At 46.5% G+C, this 21,903-nt stretch overlaps 1 protein-coding gene across 1 annotated transcript; it reads left to right on the forward strand.

The window, feature by feature from the left end:
* Positions 1–1,703: 1,703 nt before the first annotated feature.
* On the forward strand, positions 1,704–14,150 carry LOC106843828 (cell adhesion molecule CEACAM6-like). Its single transcript, XM_070499536.1, has 3 exons — positions 1,704–2,385; positions 9,115–9,341; positions 13,755–14,150. Exons 1-3 carry the CDS (start codon positions 2,169–2,171, stop codon positions 13,980–13,982), a joined length of 672 nt encoding a protein of 223 aa, XP_070355637.1. The 5' UTR covers positions 1,704–2,168; the 3' UTR covers positions 13,983–14,150.
* Positions 14,151–21,903: the final 7,753 nt, after the last annotated feature.

The following is a 21,903-nucleotide window of genomic DNA, read 5'->3' on the forward strand; positions in this document are numbered from 1 at the left end:
ATCCCTTGGTCCAACAGATCCTTCTGGGCCCCTCATATGTGCCTGCTCTGCCCTACCTGCCCCTTCTAAGGGCCTCAGAGCACCCTGCTCTGTCAGGCATCCCTGTGCAGCTGCCTATTCCCACCTGGCCCAACCACGGGGAAGGTGGGTGACCACAAGAAACTCAGCCTGACAAGGGACTGAGGCTCCCAGGATGTTCAGGGAGGCCATAGAAAGTCTCTGAAGCACACCTCAGCCATCACATATGGAAAGGGAGGGTCTCCCTGAAACATTCCCCCCAGGACCAGGAAGCCCACTGTTCCCTGACCTCCCACTACCATGGACTCTCCCCCAGGAAACACTGGAAACCTCCCCCTTCACACCTTGGACTGAAGCTCCATCTGAGACACCCATACTTGGTGTCTGTCTCTGAAAGCAGAGGGCAGGCTGATGAAACCAGAGATAGAGGGTGGGTCCCTTCACCAGTCATCACTCAGCTTGCCCCTTTCTCACCTTCAGAGTCATCTCTGTGACCTTCTTGTGTCACAAACAGAAATATTCCCTGGGGTGGTGGGAATCCTGGGTCTCTGTGGGGTGCTGACAGACCCAAGGAAAGGACCCAGGAGAGGCCATTGCTGGGAGGGTGGATCACCTTCTCAGGGGACAAGCTATTGTCCCTTGCTGTTGAAAGTGTGCTCCACAGGCAAGTGTGATCAGCATCACCTGAGTGCTTATTAGATGCAGAGTCTCGAGGCCACTGCACACCTGCTGGGTCAAAATCTGCATTTTATTAGAACCTTTTGACTCTGAACAGGATAAGGGGAGAGGCTGCCCCACTTCCACAAAATGAGGGCTCAACCTGGCTGGGCATCCGCAAACCTGAGCAGCTGCTAAAGTAGCATTTCTAAGGTGTTACCTGAACATTCACAATCTTTATCAACTTCCACCATTTATTCCAATGCACAGAGGGGGTGACATCCCTGTGACAAGAGTTCCTGGTCTAGCCTCTGGTTTCTCCTCTGAAGGGAAAAGCCAGAGGATGAGAGAGAGAGAAGGTGACTGTGCACCCCAACCCAGATATGTGGGGACAGCCCAGGGTATGACACCTCAGACTTGTTTTTGCCCAAATAAGGGTGTCTCTGTGTGTATGTGTGCATGTGTGTGTGTGTGTGTGTGTGTGTGTGTGTGTGTGGTGGGGAATCACTGCTGAAGAAGGCAGAGGAGTCAGAAGTTCCCTGGGAATAGAAATATAGATAGAAGGGAAAGAGAAAGAAGAGGAAAAGGGAGACAGGATTCATGGGAGGGAAGAAGAGGGTCCTCACCAGAGATGCCAGCCTGGCCCGCGTGACCCAGCAAGGTGCTTCTGCCCAGGAGGAGGCCAAGCACAGAGGGACAAATGACAGGAGAGCTGACACCTAGTGAGCAGTGGCACTTGTGAGCATATCTGGAGCAGAAGCTCTTCCCCTCATAGGAGGGACAGAGTAGACAGCAGCCACCATGCAATCCCCCTCAGCGCCTGTCTACAGAAAAGCATGGGTGATAGGCTTCAGCAACAGGAAAATTTCATGGAGTCAGGAGGCCTGGGACAGGATGTCGGGGGAGGGGTGCAGAAGTCTCTCAATTGATGTACCTTTCCAAGTTAGTTATCACTGACCAATAATTTTTGAAAATTGATAATAATTTAAGGATGGCAGTGTAAATAAACTTAACTAGGGACACTAAATATTATCCTTTTTCGCCATCCTTAGGAATTGGCAAATAAACACCAGGATGTGGAGGACTCTCCACAGGTGTTTGCAGCCTGTTCCAGGCACTGGGGGAACAACAATTTCAGACGAGTCCCCTCCCTCAGGAGCTCACATTCTGTGGGGATGAGGAGAGATAAGCAAAGAGATCTAGAATGTGATGTCAGGGACTGACATTGTCATGAGGGGAACAGAGCAGGGAAAGTGAAGACAGAGGGCATTAGAGCAGGTGGCAGGGAGTCAGGGAATGCATCTCCCAAGGATGCCCCTGAGAGTGAGCAGGGTGCTGAGGGCAGGGAGGGAGTGACCAGGCAGATGCCTGTGGAAGAGTATTGGGAACAGAGGAACTAACAAGATGAGAGTGACTGAAGTAATGGTGGTCATGCTGCTGACCCTGACCCGTAGGAGACACAAACACAAGCACACATACTCCAAGGCTACGAGATGAAGAAACTTGCTCAGAACCCAGTGCCTCATCTTTCAAACTCAATAGATGAGTCCAAATGTTCATTGATCTCTCTCTCTTCCCTCCTAGTCTCACTTTTAACCTTCTGGAACCCCTCCACTACTGGCCCAGTCAGTATTGAATCAGTGCCCACCAATGCTGCTGAAGGAAAGGATGTTCTCCTAGTTGTCCACAATCTGCCTGGGAATCTTCTAGGCTGTGTCTGGTACAAAGGACATAGAGTAGATCCTGATCAATGAATTGTATTTTATGAAATAGACACACAAGAATTTAGCCCAGGGCTTGCACTCAGTGGTTGACAGACAATATACCCTGATCAATCCCTGCTATTCCAGAATGTCACCCAAGATTACACAGGATACTACACCTAAAAAGTCATACAGAAAAATTTTTAGGGTGAAGTAGGGTTTGAACAGCTCCACGTATACCTTGAATGATTTCTCTCTGACCTTTGGGTGTCTGACAGGATGAATTCTACTTCACTCACAGGATTGACAGGCCTGAACTATGTGTAAATCCACCTCTGCATTACATCCCACGTTGGGCATTGTTAGTGCAGGACACAAACAGTGGAGATGAACTTCAAAAATTGGAATTCCTTTCTTGGAATCCAGACCCTGCAGATGTTCCCTGCAGAGAGAAGGACCAGTCTGACGGGAGAAACTTGGCGGAAGGAGATCAGTCTCAGTGTAGCTCCATGGGCCCCTCCCTGGGGCCGTTATCCTGAAAAAGATCCTGCAAGTCTTGAGGATACCTGGGATCCTCACAGAGAAGCCTGTCCTAGGAAACCCCTGCCCAGATCCTGGTCCCAAAGCTCCTAACTCCAGTGACCCAGGCAAGCATACTCCGTGGTTGGATTTTGGTCTCCTGGGCAGCACTGACTGGAAGAAGTGATTTCCTGGCTGCCCAATTCCTGAAGTTCCTGAGCTGGCCACCAGCCAGGACTCAGTCCCAAGAGCCACATCTGGGCAGGGGCAGAGCCTGATGCTTGACCTGATACTTGGAATGGAGAGCACAGATGGACAAGGACCTGAGGGCATTAGCCACCTGCCCTGGGGGACTTAGGAGACTACATAGGAAAGTCATTGTCCCCAGGGGAGGAACAGAGGAGAGAAGATAATGCTATCAGCTCCTTGTCCTCCAGGGATCAGGCCCGGGGTCATTCTCTCTTGGAACTAAACAATAAGATATACCATTTATATGGGTATTTCCTCTCTAGCAAGATTCAGGTCAGGTATGTGAATTTTTTAATGTTAATTTACCAAGAACCTGGCAGTCAAATATTTATCTTACTTCATGGACGGGAAACTTAGGCACAGAGAGATTAAAGTCACTGAAACAGAGTCACATAGACCATGAGTAGTATATCAGTTACATGAGGTCTGTCTGCAGCCATAGCCCCATCATCTCCCCAACCTGGGGGCCTTATTACATGTCTGTGGGCCCCAAGACCAGCTGTTAGTCCAGATCCTTTCTTCTTATGTGTCTGCAGCTCAGAGGGAGAGATTCTTGTCTGGGGAGTGACAACCAATTGAGAATTCATCAAAGTTTACTCTAGAGCTAAATAACCTGCATGAACAATCAGAGTCAGTGCAGGGAATGTCCAGGCTTCCCTGTCAGGTGGCCAATCAAAGCTCCCTCACTGGGGGAGGGGAAACCTTTTAGTGTCCTCACCATTCACCTGTCCACTCTCAACTCTGGGCAGAATCTCTCATCCATCTAGGATTTGATACTTAAATTACTGACCTGTATTTCTGGCCTTCCTCCATCTCAACATTGAGACAGGTCCAAAAGGTGACTTCTGCTCATGTTTTGAGGGAAAAGTTCTGAAAAACAGCTGCTTTCACTCACCTTCAACAGACCTGCCCTTGAGTGCCATGATCACCACCCAAAAGGATTTGGACACTGTTTTTTTGCAGTTAGATGCTTTCCAACTCTTAGGGATAAATGTGGCTGTCTCCATGGGGATGACCAGTAGAGATGGAAAAGGAGAAATTGCGTTCCCAGAGATCTATAAGAAGGCATGAAAGCTTAAAATCCTCTGAAAGACCACATAAAATCCACATTCCTGTTCCGAAACATCGGTCCTGTTTGGCTTTCATCATTTCCTTAAGACATAATTAGAAAAAGTGACATTAATAATGAATTAGATGAATAAAACATACATCACAGTTACTCATAAAACTAAAATAGTTATTTGTTTTTCCTCTCAAAGAGCATCCAGTGTATTATGTTCATTTTCACAATGATGTAAGCGTGATCTTCTGTCAATAGGCTATCTACAATTTTGTGAGCTGGTAGAGATGACACTCCTTTTCTCTTTAAATCTCAAATACAAAACTAGAGGAGGTCCCTGGACGCTCTCCCACATCCAACCGTCTGGGATCAGCAGCAGGAGGGGCTGAGCCAATATCCCCTGGTCCTCAAAACAGAAGAGGTGCCCTGGGCTGTCCCTGTGCCCTGATGTTCCAGTGTCCCTGAAGCACAGATGAGAGGATGTGGGACCCACAGAGAGTCCCATGCTCTCTTTGTGGCTCTATCCTAACTAACATCAGAACTCTGAGCACTTTGCCTCTGCAGTGTCCGCAGACAGCTTGAAGTTGTAGAAACTGAATGCCTACTTGAGAGCACTGGCCCCATGCTCAGTTCTCATGGGAAACTCCTGCGTACACCCAGACCATGCAACCATCTGCCAAGATGCCCTGAGACAGACACACAAGTCCTGGCAGGTAGGGGTCACTAAGGCTTGAAGGCACTTTCCCACGAGGTGGCCCAGATCCCATTACCTGGCCCTTCTCTTAGATGCTGGGAGAGTCATGTGAGGTGGTGGGTTTGGTCAGCTGCTCACTGAGAGCATCCAGACCTTGGTGCCAGGGAGGCAGTGCTGGGCTTTCAGGCAGTGCCAGGATGGGAGATGGAGGTTTGACAGGGAACATGCAGTGACATCAGGAGCCATAGGCAGGTTGTGGGCCACCGGGATTAATCTCTGAGAGAGGAGGACATCAGGACCTTTCCTTGTATCCAGAGGGGACTCTGAACAGAAGCTTCCACTTTAGAGGCAACGTCTTCAAGGATGAGACATAAACCAGGCTGGATATCCAGCCATCCCTGTCTGCATCCAGTAACAGATACATAATAAACACTCACTAAGGGGATGAGGGAAACAGCACAACAGAAGCCTGTCATCCTCATGTGACACCTGGGGGTCAGAACATGTTCTGTGTAGACACAGGGGCACTGACATCAGCATGAGAGGAGGCCAACAAATTCTCATGGCTGTCCCAGGGATTGGTCTTCACACTTTTTAGAGTCAGGAAGGAGGACAGGGACCTCCTAACAGTGAAGGGTCAGATCCTGATTCATCCGAGAAAAATCACACCCCCTCTCCATCTCTACTTTGTGAATGATTTCTCCTCTCCCCCGTGGCCTGGGCCAGAAACCTATGTACTTCCTATTCTCACAGAGAACTGATCTTGTACAAAATCTGGATTCTCCATTCCAGAATAAGTTACCTCCAGGGAAGTCATAGCCCTACTCTGATCACAAAGGAAGTCACAGGGTGACACCCCTTCCCCAGGGTTCCTGGTCTGTGGGGACACCTAGCTGTGCACCCATGAATATATCTCACCAGCCAAAAGTGTTGGATGAACAAAGGGAATTTCCCATGCAGGATGGGACAGGGAAACCAGGATATGTTTGCTTCTATCTCAAAGGGGCTGAGGGTTCCACAGGGGCCTCTCCTCCTGAAAGAAAGGAATCCACAGGATCCCCTTTCTGAGTCTCCACATGGAGCTAGTCCACATCATGGGCTCTGCGAGGAGATCCAGAGCAGATGACAGACAGAGACAAAATGACTCTGATGCAATGCCCTAATGTTGCAATAGGAGAAACACAGCCCATTGTGGGGACCAGCACCCCAGGCCCTGAGATGTCAAGAGATCACTCACTGGGCCTTCCTTTTGAAAGCTTGGGGTAAGAGACCTCCTCCTGAAGCAGCACATCCATGAGGCAACACAAGACACTGGGTCAGGAATCCACTGGACATTGCCTGTCCTTTTCCTGGACTGCCCCTAAACTGAGATGGACTCAGGTAGCCCGAGACTTGCAGTGACAGAACCTGTGCTGACAGGCCCCTGCAGCCTAGAGGCCAGAGACCACCTCTGCCCAAGGCTCAGGGCAGGTTCACATCCTATGTAGCCTTGTCAGCATCCCTTGTTCAGCCCCTGACATTGGCTGTGGGTCTCCTCAAGCCCTCCAGGGAGCAAAATTCAGACTCACAGACGAGTTGTAGGAAAATAACTCATAAATATGGCTTTGGCTAAGGGGGTGAAAAAGGAGCCTGATTTCCATCCCGCGGTCCAACAGACCCTTCTGAGTCCTTCCTACCTGCCTGGAATATCCTGCTCACTCCTCTAAGGTCCTCAGACCACCCTACTCTGTCAGGGATCCCACCCATAAGAAAGGCGGGGTGACCACAGGAAGATCAGCCAGGCAGAGGACAGAGGCCCCCAGGATGGTCAGGGAGCACATGGACAGGCTTTGAGCCACAGCTCAGCCAACACACATGGAGAAGGGGGTGGTCTCCCTGAAAACTTCCCCTGAGGACCAGGGAGCCCACAGCTACCCAACCTCCAACCACCATTATCATCTCACGCAGGACATGCAGGAAACCTCCCCATTCACATCCAGGAACTGGAGCTACTTCTGAGACACCCATATTTGGTGACCATAACTGGAAGCAAAGGCCAGGCTTGTGACACTAAAAGATGTAGGGTGAGTCACCTCACCAGTCATCACTTAGCTTGCCCCTTTCTCATCCCCAGAGTCACCTCTGTGACCTTCCTGCTGGAGTAAATCTAACCTTCCCAGAGCATTTGAAGACACTGGGGACACCCTGGTGCCCAACTGGGTTTCTGCGTCACAAACAGAAATAATACCCCAGATTTGAGGACCCCGGGTCTCTGTATAGTGCTGACAGACCCTAAGGCCAGGATATAGCAGAGGCTAATGCCGGGGGGAGGGTTGCTTGTCCACTGAGGGGACAGAGATCCCCATCAACCTTGCTATTGAAAGTGCCTTCCACAGGCCAGTGTGATCAGCATCATCTGAGAGCTTGTTAGATGCAGACTCTCAGGCCCACCTCACACCTGCAGGGTCAGAATCTGCATCTTAACAGAATCTTCTGAGTCTGAACAGGAAAACGGGAGAAGCAGCTCAACCCCAACAAGTGGGGGCTCAACCTGGCAAGATATCCACAATCCTGGGCAGCTGCTAAAGTGGCATTTCTAAGGTGTCACCTGGAAAGTCACAATCTTTATAAAGTTCCAAAGGTGATTCCAATGCACAGAGCCAGTGACATCCTTTTGACAAGAGTCTCTGGTAGCCCCCAGGCTCCTACTCTGAAGGGAAAAGCCAGAGGGGAGGAGAGAGAGGGAGGGTGACTATGCACTTTGATCAAGAGCTGTGGGACAGCCCAGGACACAATGGCCAGACTTTCGCTTGTCCAAACAAGAGTTTATGCATGTGTGTGTGTCTGCGTGTGGCAGGGACTCACTATTGAAGAAGGCAGAGGAGTCAGCAGTTCGGAAATATAGATAGAAGGGAAAGAGAAGAAGAGGAACAAGGGAGGCAGGAGTGAGAAGAGGGAGGAGCAAGGTCCTTGGCAGAGGCCCCGCCCTGGCCCATGTGACCCGCCAAATTGCTCCTGCCCCAGAAGCAGGCCTAGCACAGAGGAGGGGAGGACAGCAGAGTTGACCCCTTGGGAGCAGCAGCACTCGTGAGTTTTCTGGAGCCCAAGCTCTTCTCACAGAGGGGAGGACAGAGCAAACAGCAGCCACCATGCAATCATCCTCAACTCCTGCCCACAGAGGGTGTGTCACCTGGCAGGGGCGCCTGCTGGCAGGTGAGAGGGGAGGATTCCCTGAGGGTGGGCTGCAGATGGGAGAACACAGACTGCTGGGGTCTCCTAGGGAGGAGAGGACTCTGGGAGGGGATAGAGGACTTCTGTTTGGAGCTGAAGGGGGAAGACATGGGAGCAGAGTAGGATGTAGGAATGGGAGGGGGGCGTCAGCAACAGGAAAATTTCATGATCTGGAAGTGGTGAGGGGCAGGAATATCTCAGTTTCTCTACCTTTCCAAGTTATTTATCACTGACCAATATTTTTTGAAAATTGATGATAATTTATTTGAGGATGATACCAGAAAAAAACTTAACTAGGGATGCTTAACATTGTCCTTACACACTACCCTTTAGAAATCGACAAATAAACACCAGGATGTGGAGGGCCCTGGGGACACTCATTCATTCATCCACACGTGTTTGCAGCCTGTTCAAGCTACCGGAGGTACAACAAGATCAGACAGGTCCCTGCCCTCAGGAACTTACATTCTGTGGGGATGAGGAGAGATAAGCAGAGATCTAGAATGTGAGGTCAGGGACTGACATTGTCATGAAGAGAACAGAACAGGGAAAGTTCAGAAAGTAAAAATAGAGGGTCTTTAGAGCAGGAGTTCAGAGAAGGCATCTCCCAAGGATGCCCCTGAGAGTGAGCAGGGCACTGTGGGCAGTTGGGAAGTGAGCCAGGCAGACATCTGGGGAAGACTATTGAGAACAAGGGAAATAACAAGTTCAGAGGGGCGGAAGCAATGAAGTCATGCTGCTGAACTTGATCAGCTGGAGACACACACATGCACTCCAAGTCTAAGAGATGAAGAGACCTGCTCAGGACCCAGTGCCTCATCTTTCCATCTCAATACATAGGTTCAAATGTTGATTAATCTCTCTCTCTTCCCTCCTAGTCCTGCTCCTAACCTTCTGGAACCTGCACATCGCTGCTCAACTCACCGTTGGATCAGTCCCACCCAATGGTATCCAAGGCAAGGATATTCTTCTCCTTGTTTCCAATCTGCCTGCCAATCGTTTAGGCTATGTTTGGTACAAAGGGGACAGAGTAGAGCCCAAACTTCAAATTGTATCATATATAATAAACACATCAGAAATTACCCCAGGGACTGTGTACAGTGGTCGAGAGAAAATCTATGCTGATGGATCTCTGCTGTTCCACAACGCCACCCCGGGGGACACAGGATATTACACCCTTCAAGTCATAAAGAAAACTTTGCTAACTGAAGTAGGAACTGGACAGCTCCACGTATATAGTGAGTGATTCCTCTCTGACCTCTGGGCATTGGGTGGGGTGAATTCTACTTCACACACAGATTGACAGGCCGGGACTGTGCCTACATTCCCCCCTGCATGGCATCCCATGTTGGGAATTGAGCATTTAGTTCAGGACACACACAGTTGAGGTAAAGCTCAAAATATTGGAGTTCCTTTCGTGGAATCTGGACCCTGAAGACATCCTTGCAGAGAGAAGGACTAGTTTGATGGGAGTAACTTAGTACAAGGACATGAGTCTCAGTCCAGCCACCTGGGCCCCTCCCTCAGGGGGCAATGACCCTAGGAAAGATCCTGCAAGGCCTGAGTATCCCTGGAATCCTCACAGAGCTCAGCCCAGGAAGCTCTTGCCCAATCCCTTGCCCCAGGGCTCCTGATTCTACTCACCTTGGGTAGCCTGTGCCAGGGTTGGGTTTTGGCCTCCTTGGCATGACTGACTGGGAGCAATGATTCCTTGGCTGCCTGAGTCCCAAGGCTCCTGAGCTGTTCACCAGCCAGGGCTCAGCCCCAAGAGCCACACGTGGGCAGGGACAGAGCCTGATCCTTCATGTGGGACTCAGCATGGATAGTACAGAGGGAAAACGTCCCCAGGCCATTAGCCAATAGCCCTGGGGGACTTAAGATATTAAAGGGGAAAGTCAGTGCCCCACTGGAGAGAAGATGCTGCTGGCATCTCCTCATCCACCGAGGATCAAGCCCAGAGTCATTCTCTCAGGATCAAACAACAACAGATGACATTTATTTGGGCAGCTTCTGTCTACCAAGATTTGTCTGGCACTATGAATTTTTAAGGTTAATTCACTGACAACCTGGCAGCCATATATTTATCCTACTTCATTGATAGGAAATTGAGGCACAGGGAGGTATATTCAATGAACCAGGGCCACACAGACTATGAGAGGCAGATCAGTCACATGAGGTCTGTCCGCAGCCACAGCTCCATCCTCTCCTCCATCTGTGGGCCTTATCAGGTGTTTTTGACCCCAAGACCAGCTGTCACTTCAGATCCTTTCTTCTTAGGTGTTCCCAGCTCAGAGGGAGAGATTCTGGTCCAGGAAGTGAAAGCTAGTGGAGATTTCATCCAAGTTTACTTTAGAACAAAATTACCTGCATCAACATTTAGATTCAGTGCGGGGAATGCCCAAGCAGCCCTCTGAAGTGGCCAATCCACAACTCCATGCACTGGACTTGAAATCACTTATTTGTTTCCTGATGTGTTGGTGTCACTCCCACTGGGGTATAAATGAAAGGACTTGGCCATCTCACTCCCCACTCTATACCTGCAGCCAGCACAGGGCCTAGGTGTAACGAACTCTCAATTGTTTTTGATGAAGGAGGAAGAAATGAGTGGTGAATGAATGAATGAATAATCCAAATTCTCTTCAGACACTAGAACCTTGATGCAGAGTACTTGGAATTCAGGTCACATGAGACAGCCTCTCTGACCATCCAGGGGCTGAGGCCCATGTCAGACCTTTTATTGCTCTTGAGAGAAATATTCCTTCCTGCAATTAATGTGAGACCCCATAATATTAACCATAATTTTCTCATTTGGAATAATTAAGCATCTCCTCAAATTTTTATCCCATAACCACCAAACACAGATGGTCCATGAGGGCCAGATTTGCAGCAAGTTGAGGCTTACCACTTTCCAACAGTCACCCCTTCTGCATTTGCACATGTCCACACCTGCCCTCAGCAGAGACAGAAGAGACATTTAAGACTAAGGGCAGAGATCAGGTTCTTCTGGCATCCTGCCTGTCCCCCTCAGTCTTCTCCTGATCATATCTTGGACTTTCTGTGTCATTTATTGGGTAACTGGCTCATGTCAGTCACAATTACCTGGGAAGATCTGATCCACATCTTCGCCCTGAGGCCTGAGTTCTCACCTGACTGCTCAGCTTGTTCCTAGTCCTCACGCATTACTGATGCTCAAACCCCAGATCCAACATTACCCATTTCTAGGAGGACCTTAAAATGGTGCCTCAGACAAAATGCACCTCACTGGGTGATGGAGGTGTGTGCAGTGGGAAGGAATCACCCTTGGTTGGCCAGGCAGTCAGCTGGTCATGGAAGAACCAGGAGAGGAATGAAGGACAAGACTGTGGCAGAGGGAGTCTCTGACTCTCCCCCTGTGTCTTTTCAAGACCAAATCCTGCTAACACGTTGACACTTCAGAAAGTCTGTGCATTCTCCCAGGCATAGAGCAGGTGACCTTACATTCTCTGAGTGCTCTGATCCTCATACATTTGTCTCGAGATACACAAACCTGTCTTGCTCTTATAAGGACTCAGGTTGTCTGAGAGGTGAAAGAAGCCAGCTCTGAGCTGTGCATTTTTCAATCAAATTATTTGATTTTGTGGTTGTTGAGTTTAGGCACTATTTGTATGTTCTAGATACTGATGCCTTATTAATACATAATTTGCAAATAATTTTCTCCTATTCCATAGGACACTTTCACTATGTTGTTTGTTTCCTTTAATGAACTGAAGTTGCCTCATTTTGACAAAGTCCAGTTTATCTATTGTTTTTCCCATTTTGTTCTGTGTTCTTAGTGTCATATTCAAGAAATCATTGCCAAATGCAGTGTCATGATTTCCTCCTATATTTTCTACCTAGAATTTTATAGTTTTAGGTCTTACTTTAGGATTGGATCCATTTTGTGTTAATTTTTGTATATTGTGGAAGGCAATGGTCTGAGTTCACTCTTCTGCATGTTGATATCCAGTTTTCCAACACTAATTGTTGAAAAGACTGTCCTTTCTCCATTGAATCATCTTGGCTCCTTGCTTGAAATCATCTGATCACATAGTCTAGGCTTTATTTCTGGATCTCTGTTGTATTCCATGGCCTATAAGCCTGTCTTTATACCAGTGCCACACTATTTTGATTCTCCATATCTGCAGTAATTTTTGAAATTGGGAAGTGTGAGTCGTTCAATTTTGTTCTCCTTTTTAAATATTGTTTCAAATGTTCAGTGTTCCTTGAATATTAACTTGGATTTTTCTATTTCTGCAAAAATTTCATTGGGTTTTTGGCTAGGGATTGTATCAAATATGTAGATAGTTTGGCATATATTGACATCTTAACAAAAATAATTCTTCCCATCCATGAACATGGATGTCTTTCCATTATTTGTGTCTTCTTTAATTTGTCTCAGAATGTTTGGTAGTTTTCAGCATAGATATCTTTTACCACCATGGTTAAGTTTATCCCTAAGAATTTTATTCTTCTTGATGCTATTGTAAATGGAATTGTTTAATTCATTTCCTTTTGGATTGTTCATTGTTATTATACATAAATGTAAGTGATTTTGAGTGTTGATTTTGTCTCCTGCAACTTTGCTGAATTTGTTTATTAATTATAACAGTGTTTTTGTGTGTGTAGGTGAAATCTTTAGGGTTTTCTACATATAAGAATATGTCTTCTGCTAAAAGAGACAATTTTGTTTCTTTCTTTCCAATTTAGATGCCTTTTATTTTTTCTTCTCGCCTCACTGTTCTTGCTAGGACTCCTCTACTGTGCTGAATAGTTATGGTGAAAGCAGGATCTTTGTCTCGTTCATGATCTTAGAGGAAAGTTTTGAGTGTTTCACCATTGAGTATAATGTTAGCTGTGGGCTTTTCATGTATAATACTTGTCATATTGAGTAATTTCCATCTAATACTAACAGTCCCTGTCTTTTGTTAAAACCCTAACCATTTCTCTCTAGAGATTTCCTTCACTTTCATATTCAATCCAAAGGCCAGGAAGTAAAAGTCCTCTTCAGAGAGGGAAATCCTTTAGCTTAGAAGCTCTTCAGGTCCTACGTTTGTGAAGCCTGGACAGTTCTATCCTCATTCCCTATTAAATTATTTAACAAGAAGAAAATGCCTTCCTACTTTATGTAACATTCCCTTGGCCCTAGAGATGGACAGGGCTGTCAAGCTTGCCTTCCTCAAATAATAGACGTGTACATAGGGAATGTGGCCTGATCTTTTCTGAAGTCAAAGGAAGTTCTAGGAAAAGATCAGTGCAAGTTCATGACGGAAAAATTCTACCTTATGATGAAGTTGTACAACGCGTGGGATGAGATGAGGGTCCTTGTGCTGATACTACAGAGATGTCCAGCGGGACTGATCGGGGTCAACCTGAGGTGATCTAGAGATCAAAGGGAGAAATGCAGCCCTTTCCTTAAAGACCATCTGCTGAACAAAGACACTTGTTCTACAGTGGGGGTCTGGTGCATCCTCTGGGTCACCATTACAGAGTGGCTGAGATCTCTGAGGAAGGAGCTTGGCCCAGGCCTCATGCCCACTCTCAGTCAGTCACCTCCTCTGTTTCTCCACAGAGCCAGTGTCAAAGCCCTCCATCCGAGTCAGCATAGGACATAAGGACCCCAATCAAGGAAAATAAGGACCCCATGGTCCTCACCTGCTTCACAAACAACACCAGGATCTCCATCCAGTGGTTCTTCAATGACCAAAGTCTGCTGCTCACTGAGAGGATGAAGCTGTCCCAGGACAACAGCACCCTCACCATAGACTCCCACAGAAGGGGCAATACTTGGGATTATCAGTGTGAGTTCTCCAACCTGATCAGTTCCAGTAAAGGTTACCTCCTCAGCTGGATGTGAAATATGAGTCTGGCCCTCTGGCTCTTACCCTCTTCTATGTTATTAAACTCTGAAAAGATTTTTTTTCTTATCTGTAAAATGATGGTTCTGATGCTATTTTTCATTAGAGTTGTTATGAATAGTCAATTAAAAAGATGAAAATTCCTTAGAAGATTTGCATTGAGTCAATAAATGCTCAACAATGTGAATTGACATTGTCATTATTGTTTGTTTAAGGTCACATTCAACTCCAGATCCCAGCTATTGTTGTCCTCAGTTGCACCATATCCACAATCAAAGGATGGGCAGTGGCTTTGCAACGAGGGGTGGGAGCCCATGATAAGCTCTCAGGAATCTCACCTCTATTCCTCATCCAGGGGAAGGAGTAGATGACACCTGGACTGTGACACGGACAATTGGAATAGACAAGAGCACATTCATGTGGGTGGTAACACTGATCTTTTCCTCCCCATCTCATTCCTCTCAAAGAATTCCTAAAGTCTTCTTGAGTACCATTATTTTCATGGCAATAGAGTTATTTGCATAGTTTCAGGAAGACTCTATCCTCCTTGTTACTAGAATATCATTGGAAATATTGCTGGGACAACCACAACTTTTATTCAAATGTCCTAGCTGAGAATGACGCCCATGGGTTCAGGTATGACCTACAGTTTAAGGAGCTAAGGTTCACTTCATCGGTATTTTGGGAATCTGGGGAAGAGAGGACATCACTCAAATCTATAAAGGCTGCAGATGAGTCCTGATGTCTAGGCTTCCTAACATCAAGAGGCTGTTAAAAGTCCCATCTGAGTTTCCCTAGGAAAACCTCATCAGAGGAAACTATGTGGCGAGTGCAATCTTGCTGCACCTGTGTAAATAATCAGGAAAAATTGAGTGAGAGCAGCCTTGTTTTGGGATCAAGAACACTCTCCCTTGGAGATGATTTTTATCCAAAAGGGAAGTGATTGTTGGAGAAATGTGTTTCTATGGAAAAGTCCAGCAAGCACAGGTTTCTGATGATCAGATTCTGGCCCTGTTCATTGCCTCTCAGCTATATTGCACCTCTTTATAAATTTCGGGGAGCTGATGGAGATGCAGATTGGGTCTTGGCTGATAGAAATGTGATTGTGTTTCCCTCCCTCTATGCAGAGAGCAGTTTTGTCATGACCTAGAGGCCTAATGTTCCCTCAGACTCACTCAACTTTAGACAGTTCTTCTTGACTGTAGGCCCCTGACCTCCATTTTCTCAGAGCATTTTCTTAAGAATTCTAATTGCAATCTGTCATTGCAGATTCTTTCTCTTCCCTTTTGAAATGTATATAAGTCCCCTTAAAATTTTCTTGCATTTTAGGATCCAGGGAGTTTCTTTCTCAAGGACCTTGGCCCATCCCTTTGAAATGCAATCCTCCTGGATGATCCTGGCCCTGCCTCCCAGACTCTGAGGGAGGGCAGGAGCCTAACTTCAATGGGTCCCTTTACAACTAGGGTGTAAAACTACCTCCTGCTCGGGATTTTAGGAGAAGTTTTACTTTTCTACTAAGTCTGATTAGGAAACACAAGTGGTCTACAATTCCCTATACCCAATCTTAAAATCTCTCCAGCCTTTTGTTTTAGGGGTTTAGTTCAGTTTCTCTTTACCTATTCCACTGGTCTTGACTAAGTCTTTCTGCCTCTTTAACTTTGTTCAGTTTAACTTTTACTTTGACGTTACCTACCTGTAATTAGCTGATCCTGTCATCTTGCTCACAATGTCAGTGCTCACCATATTTTCAAATCCTTGGATTTCTTTCCTTTTCTGGCTCTTACCTCCAAATGAACATTTCCAATTTCCTCCCTCCTTGCTTTCTTGGTGTCCACAGCAGGAGATGATCTGACTGCCCAGATGCTTCTGGGATCCCAGGTTGCCTCCTACCTGGCCTTTGTCCTTTGCATCTGAGAAGCACTGTAAGCTAAAGTTCAGTGACTTGACAGAGACATGGAAGGTGCCCCTCTGAAGTAACCCTGACCTCAACAGTGTCCTCATTCCACACACATTTTCACCTTACCTTCAAGGAACAGTATCATGCAAATTTTTAAAGATATTTTGTCATAAAACTCAACAACTCCAGTGGACAAGCAGGTCCCTGCCATGTCAGCCACCCATGTGTCCACACACGACCATTCTATTGGGGGCCCTCCTCAGCCTCAGGCTCAGGCCAGATTTCTGTGTCCTCATTCTTTGCTTTCTTTCTTATTTTCACAAACTCCACTTGCCTATTCTAAGAAGGATCCAAAAACAGAACTTGGAAAATGGTAAATTGAATCTATCCTCTGGTTATGTCTCCTTTTCTGCTCGTTTTGGGCTCTGGGGTATTTGGTTGAGTCCTTAGAGATCCAGTCGTGAGTGTGGGAAAACCAAGGTGGTGTGGAGATATGGGATCTGTACAGAGTCTGAATGAGAAATAGTAAACCCCAGGTGGGTTTTGGGGTGTTATGCATGACTTGGGATCTAGTGGGGCATTGCAATGGGCTCTTTTGGGGGTGCTCCAGATGGGGCTGAGAATTCTGAGTGAGAGATTGACAACCCTGTTGAGGGAAGAGCAACTGGAAGTGGTGCAGTGAAGTTGGGGGGGGGGTCATCCTTACAGGCTTGGGTGGGTGTGAGGGGCGAGACATAGAGTTGGGGGAAATGATTGGATTCTTGAAAACTTAGATTAGTTCCCTGACATTGGGGACAAGAGGGAGCATGTAATGTACAGGCTGAAGGTGACATATTACAGGAGACAAAGGGGAGAGAGAGATGAGCATCAAGTAGGGGCTAGGAAATTAGAGAGGAATGAGTAATTGGAGGATGGAGGACACCATGAACACAGAAGATTTGAGCTGAGGGCATTTTGGGAATCAAGTCAGGAAGAAAGTTTGAGCATGGGGTAGCCAGACTGGAAAAGGGATCTGGGATGGAGCCTTGGCAAAGGTGGAGAATGCAAGACAGGGGTGGCAGTGAGGATCAAATTGAGGGCCAGAGTTTTCCAGTCTCCAGTGCTAACCAGTTGTGACAGCTGCAGGTTGTTCTTAAAGCCTGGGAGTGCTGTAGAAATGCCAGCTCTAACATGTGTACCCAGAGACCTACTTCAGCTGAGTCAGCAAGTTAGCCATGTTCCCAGGGGATTTCTGTGTGAGTGAGTAAGGCTGAATATGAGCCTGGGGAGAGACATGGCAGGGTAAATATGGGGATGGGCATTGGGGCCAGAATGAAGTTGGAGTGTGTGGAGACTTTTCCTTCTTTCTTGACTAGTTAGAGTGAACTTCCCATGTGTGACAGGTGTCAGTGAGGAGTGGTAGGTCCTATGATAGACTGGGCACCTGTCCTCATCAACTCCAGTTATGTACCTCTTCTGTTTGTGATGCCTCAGCTCTCCCTACAGGATCTTATGTTGGTGGATTTGATAGAACCCAGGTCACGATGAGGAGTCCTGCTTCCCTGGTCACATTCCATCCCATGTTCAAACAGTCTGTCTCTCCTGAGGACTAGGAGCAGGTCAGGAGCTCTTTTTCTATTGATGTAGAATGCGTAGCTTTGCTCAGAACCCACGAGTCTGCATGGACCTCTCTTATTAGGCCCTGCCAAAAGCTCCACAAAGCACCTTTCCTTCTTCTAACATGGATTGGTTGGAGGTACACAAACAGTAACATTTTCTCTACTCTTCAGAGTATGTCCAGTATGCCCCAGACTAATGAAGCCCTAAGACCTTCATAGATGTAGCAGATCCCTGAAGGGTCCCAGATTTGGATGACCCTACAGTCCATGGAACTCTCATAGTTTGATTAAATTATTGATTACTAGAGCTGATCCTGTCACTGATGTCATTGTCAACACTGATGTCATTGTGTTCTATCATCAATATCAGCTAGTATCCTCTTCCACTCTATGGAGCCCACATGTCATACTAAGGCATTCAGAATACTTGCTATTTCTTGTTCATCTTTAGTGGGAAAGCTTCTATTTCTCACCTTTAGGTATGATATGAGCTGTAGGTTTATAGGTTTTTTTATGACTTGAGTTTGGCTTATAATTGACTTGGAGGATGAATACATCCATTTTCTCTGCTAGGCAGGGTGAGCTTTGGGGGCTCACAATCTGTGCAATCACTTAGAAGGGCCTGTGGTAGGTTTAACACTCTGATTTCCCCATATTGAAGTTCTTTCTTTTTTTTTTAAGATTGGCACCTGAGCTAACACCTGTTCCCAATCTTCCTTTTTTTTCTTCTTCTTCTCCCCAAAGCCCCCCAGTGCATAGTTGTATATTCTAGTTGTGCGTCCTTCCAGTTGTTGCATGTGGGACACCGCCTCAACATGGCTTCATGAGAGATGCCATGTCTGCACCCAGGATCCGAACTGGCAAAACCCTGGGCCGCCGAAGCAGAGATTGTGAACTTAATCACTCAGCCACAGGGCCAGCCCAGCCATCTTGAAATTCTTAATGGTTTTGAACAAAGGGTCCCTATTTTCACTTGACACTGACTCCTCCAGTTTACGTAGCTAGTTCTGCCCCTGGGAGTGACCATGGGTGGGTGGGCTCCCTTTTGAAAAGAAAAGGTGGACCCTAAGGGAGGTGCACTTTAAAATTTGGCCCCCAGGGGGCAGCACCAACACAGGGTAACCTGGAGGGTGTGAAGAGAGATGTGGAGAAGTTTGCCTTTTTCTACTCTGTGTCATTATAAGTCTCTAACTGCCCCCTCCCCTGCCATCCCCCACCTCTGTAGTTCACAGACGGAAGGTTCTCCAGGTCTGATGTACTTCAGAGATCCAAATTTTGGACTCCACAATCCAAGAGGGGGAAGGAAAGAAGAAATCATGGCTTGTTGGCTCAAATATGAAGAGCATTAAAGAAACATAATAAAGTCCACACTGAATATTGGTCTTAGGAAAACACTTGAGAGATGGGGATAGGAAGGACATGTGTTATGGTGATAAGGAAGAAAGGAGCTGGGTCCTCATCTTCCAGGAGGGATGAACTTAGATAACATCTGAAAGTGAATATCAGTAAGTAGCCTCACAGCATGTTATTCAGAGATGACTTTGGTTCCAAGCAGAGAAACTGCTGCTGTTTGGGGCAGATCTCCTCAGTGTGGCCCAGACAGGAGAAGCCAGGACCTTCCTGTGATCACTCTGAACAGAACATCTCAAGACTCTGGGTTTACCATGGCCAAGTCCAGTGTTGTCACAAAACTGAACAGAAAGAGAACATCCAACAGGAGGGAGCCAGCACTGGTTTTGGTCACAGTGTGAATATCAGGAACAGAACAATAATTTCATTGTTCCAGCTGCAGTGGGAAGTGTGACAAATGAAAATCTCCTTGGGATTGTAGGTCATTCACATCAAAACAATGTGCCTCTCTGGGCAAGCCTTACACAGTTGATTGAGAATCATCCAAGGTGACCAAATGTCTTAGGTCTTTGTCCATATGACATATGATGAGAACTGACTTGTTCTCTCAGTTTGTCTCTTTCACATCGGGAACATAGAATTGAAAAATTAGTTGGTTCATGATCCAGTATCATGACCAGTCCATACTTGGCCTGCTTTCCTTTTTTAGAGAGGTATTACTCATTTAACTTATTTTTATTTTTTACCTTTATATTTGGAATCAGACTTTAGTTACAGCTTCCAGAAGATCTCCAAAGGCAGAACTGGAGGTTTGGCTCACCAAGGGATCTGTTGCTCCTTCCTGGATGAAAACACTGGGGAATCAAGTCACTGTTGCCATGTTAGTGTCAGGCCGCAGCACCTCTGCAGCATCTCTGTAGGCACAAACGTGGGACCCATTGGCTTAGTGGCCCTGAGTGCCAGGAGAGGCTCCAACTGCATCTCACAAAGACCACTTCCCTCTTCCACAGCATCAATCAGCTGTCAAAGATTCCAGGAAATACTGTCTCTAGCTTCTCAGGCTTTCGTGTGCTTTTCAAAGGGGTTGGAAGAGAATGAGTTAAGTCAATCTGGGGTATCTATTCTGGACATCACTGGGAACCGCCAATGTAACATGTTCACAATCAAGACCTTTATTCCCCCACATCCCAACCTGATCCTCCCAGAGTCTTCCTCTTCTCAGTCAAGGTCAACTCCATTCTTCCAGGGGCTCAGGTTGGAAATCTTGATGTTGTCCTTGATGCGTCTTTTGCTCTCCCACTAATCTCTAATCCACATGCAAACTCTGCAATCCATCTACAGAATATAAATAGAATCCAGACACAGAGGTCCAAACCACCAGCACTCTTACAAGGAGTTATTGTAATAGTCTCCTAATGGGTTTTCCCGCTGCTTCCTTGTCCCCTCTTCCCTAATATCTGACTCCTCACAGTCAGATCTCTGAATCCTCAAAGATGAATTCTTTTAAAGCCAGACTCAGGTCATCCTTTCTCTGCTCAAAACCCTCCTGTCACTCACATCTCTATCACATCAAAATGCAACATTCTCACCACAGCTCACAGGCCCAGGTTAGTGCTACTCAAAGTGCTGGTCTTCAGAAGACAAGGAGTTTCTACTGGAAGGTCAATCAGCTCAGCGTTTTGGTGGAGAAAGATTTGCAGTGAAGAAAATATCAGCTGAAAAAAACAGGAGTACTTAATGATGTGCTTGGTCTACTTTCTGGCCCAAGATCCTTGGTTTCTTGCAGATCATTCTTTGGGTAGCACGGTCCTATACAACCTGGTCCCTCCCTACACTCTCATGTCATCCTCCGCATCCCATCTATTGTGGTTACAGTGGCTTCCTGACCCTCAAATGTTCCAAGTAAGCTTCTTCCTGGAGGTCCTTGCACTGGCTGTTCCCTCTCCCTGGAGGAATTTTCCTGCAGTGAGTGTATGTCCCCTCCCTCCCTTCCTTAAGGTCCTACTCAAATGTCACCTTATCATGGGGGATTTCCTGGCCATCTCATATAGAATAGAAAGACCCTCCAACACAGCCACTCCCTCTCTGCTTCATCCACCTTATTTTCTTTTAGAGGACTTATCACCATCTGAAGTATTCCTTATTTCTTTATCTTGATGGCCTCTCCCTCTTCACTAGGACATTAGCTCCCTGAGGCCAGTGACTGTCTTCAGGGTCATTTTTGTGACTCCTACAACCACTGTAATTCTGTGCAGAATGTGTGCTCAGTGTTCAGAAAATGGATTAACTCACCTGTGAATAATTGCACTCTGGGAATTGAGTGCAGTCACTTCAATTTCACTGTCTGTAAAATGTGGATGATTCCAGCCCTGTCAACATGTAGGAATCGTGGAAGGATTGACCTAAGCCCTGATATCTGTTACTATGCAACAAATAACCCAAACTTAAAGCTGAACCACGTCTGAAATGATGAGTTACCTGAAAACTTTATAAACCCCTGTCGTGATGAGAGATTATAAATTTGTGCACAGGAGAGACAGAGGAACCAGAATCTTGAGTGAAGTCCTCTTTAGGAAGAACACTGGGGGTCCCTTTGGAGCGTCCACCCTCCTGGCTTTTCATGCCTTTCATCATTTCATTTCTGTGATGATGCTGAGTCATACTGTCCTCATCCCGCATTTACAGAGAGAAAACGGAGACTCAGAATGGTGTTTTCACTTAGCCACATTCATGTGAAACAGCAAGACTATTCCCTGTCTTATCTGCACACACATATGTGCTACATATGCTGGACGTATGGATTGGTTTCTGGCTTCTTCTTGCGGAACAGTGTGTCTCTAAGATTCATCCAAGTTGACATATGCGGCCTTGTTTCTCTCATTATCATTGCTGAAAGATTTGTGTACTTCCTCAGAAAATGACACATTTATTACAGGCAAGATCGTTGAATGTCTACAGGACATGGTCTGGATATTTTGAAAGGAAAAGATCATCACAGTTTTAAAAGCATATTATACTTTCCAAAGGGCAATATCTTTACTATTAATAAGGGAATATGATCATTCATTTTCTATA

This window comes from Equus asinus, chromosome 26 (genome assembly GCF_041296235.1).
Source record: "Equus asinus isolate D_3611 breed Donkey chromosome 26, EquAss-T2T_v2, whole genome shotgun sequence".
Classification (NCBI taxonomy): domain Eukaryota; kingdom Metazoa; phylum Chordata; class Mammalia; order Perissodactyla; family Equidae; genus Equus; species Equus asinus.

Bases quoted from the DNA above. Each gene is read 5' to 3' on its own strand.
- LOC106843828 (XM_070499536.1), top strand. From the start codon at position 2,169: ATGAAGAAACTTGCTCAGAACCCAGTGCCTCATCTTTCAAACTCAATA. The intron at 2,386-9,114 runs GCTGTGTCTGGT...CCAATCGTTTAG, and splicing joins TCTGCCTGGGAATCTTCTAG to GCTATGTTTGGTACAAAGGG. The intron at 9,342-13,754 runs GTATATAGTGAG...ACCCCAATCAAG, and splicing joins TAGGAACTGGACAGCTCCAC to GAAAATAAGGACCCCATGGT.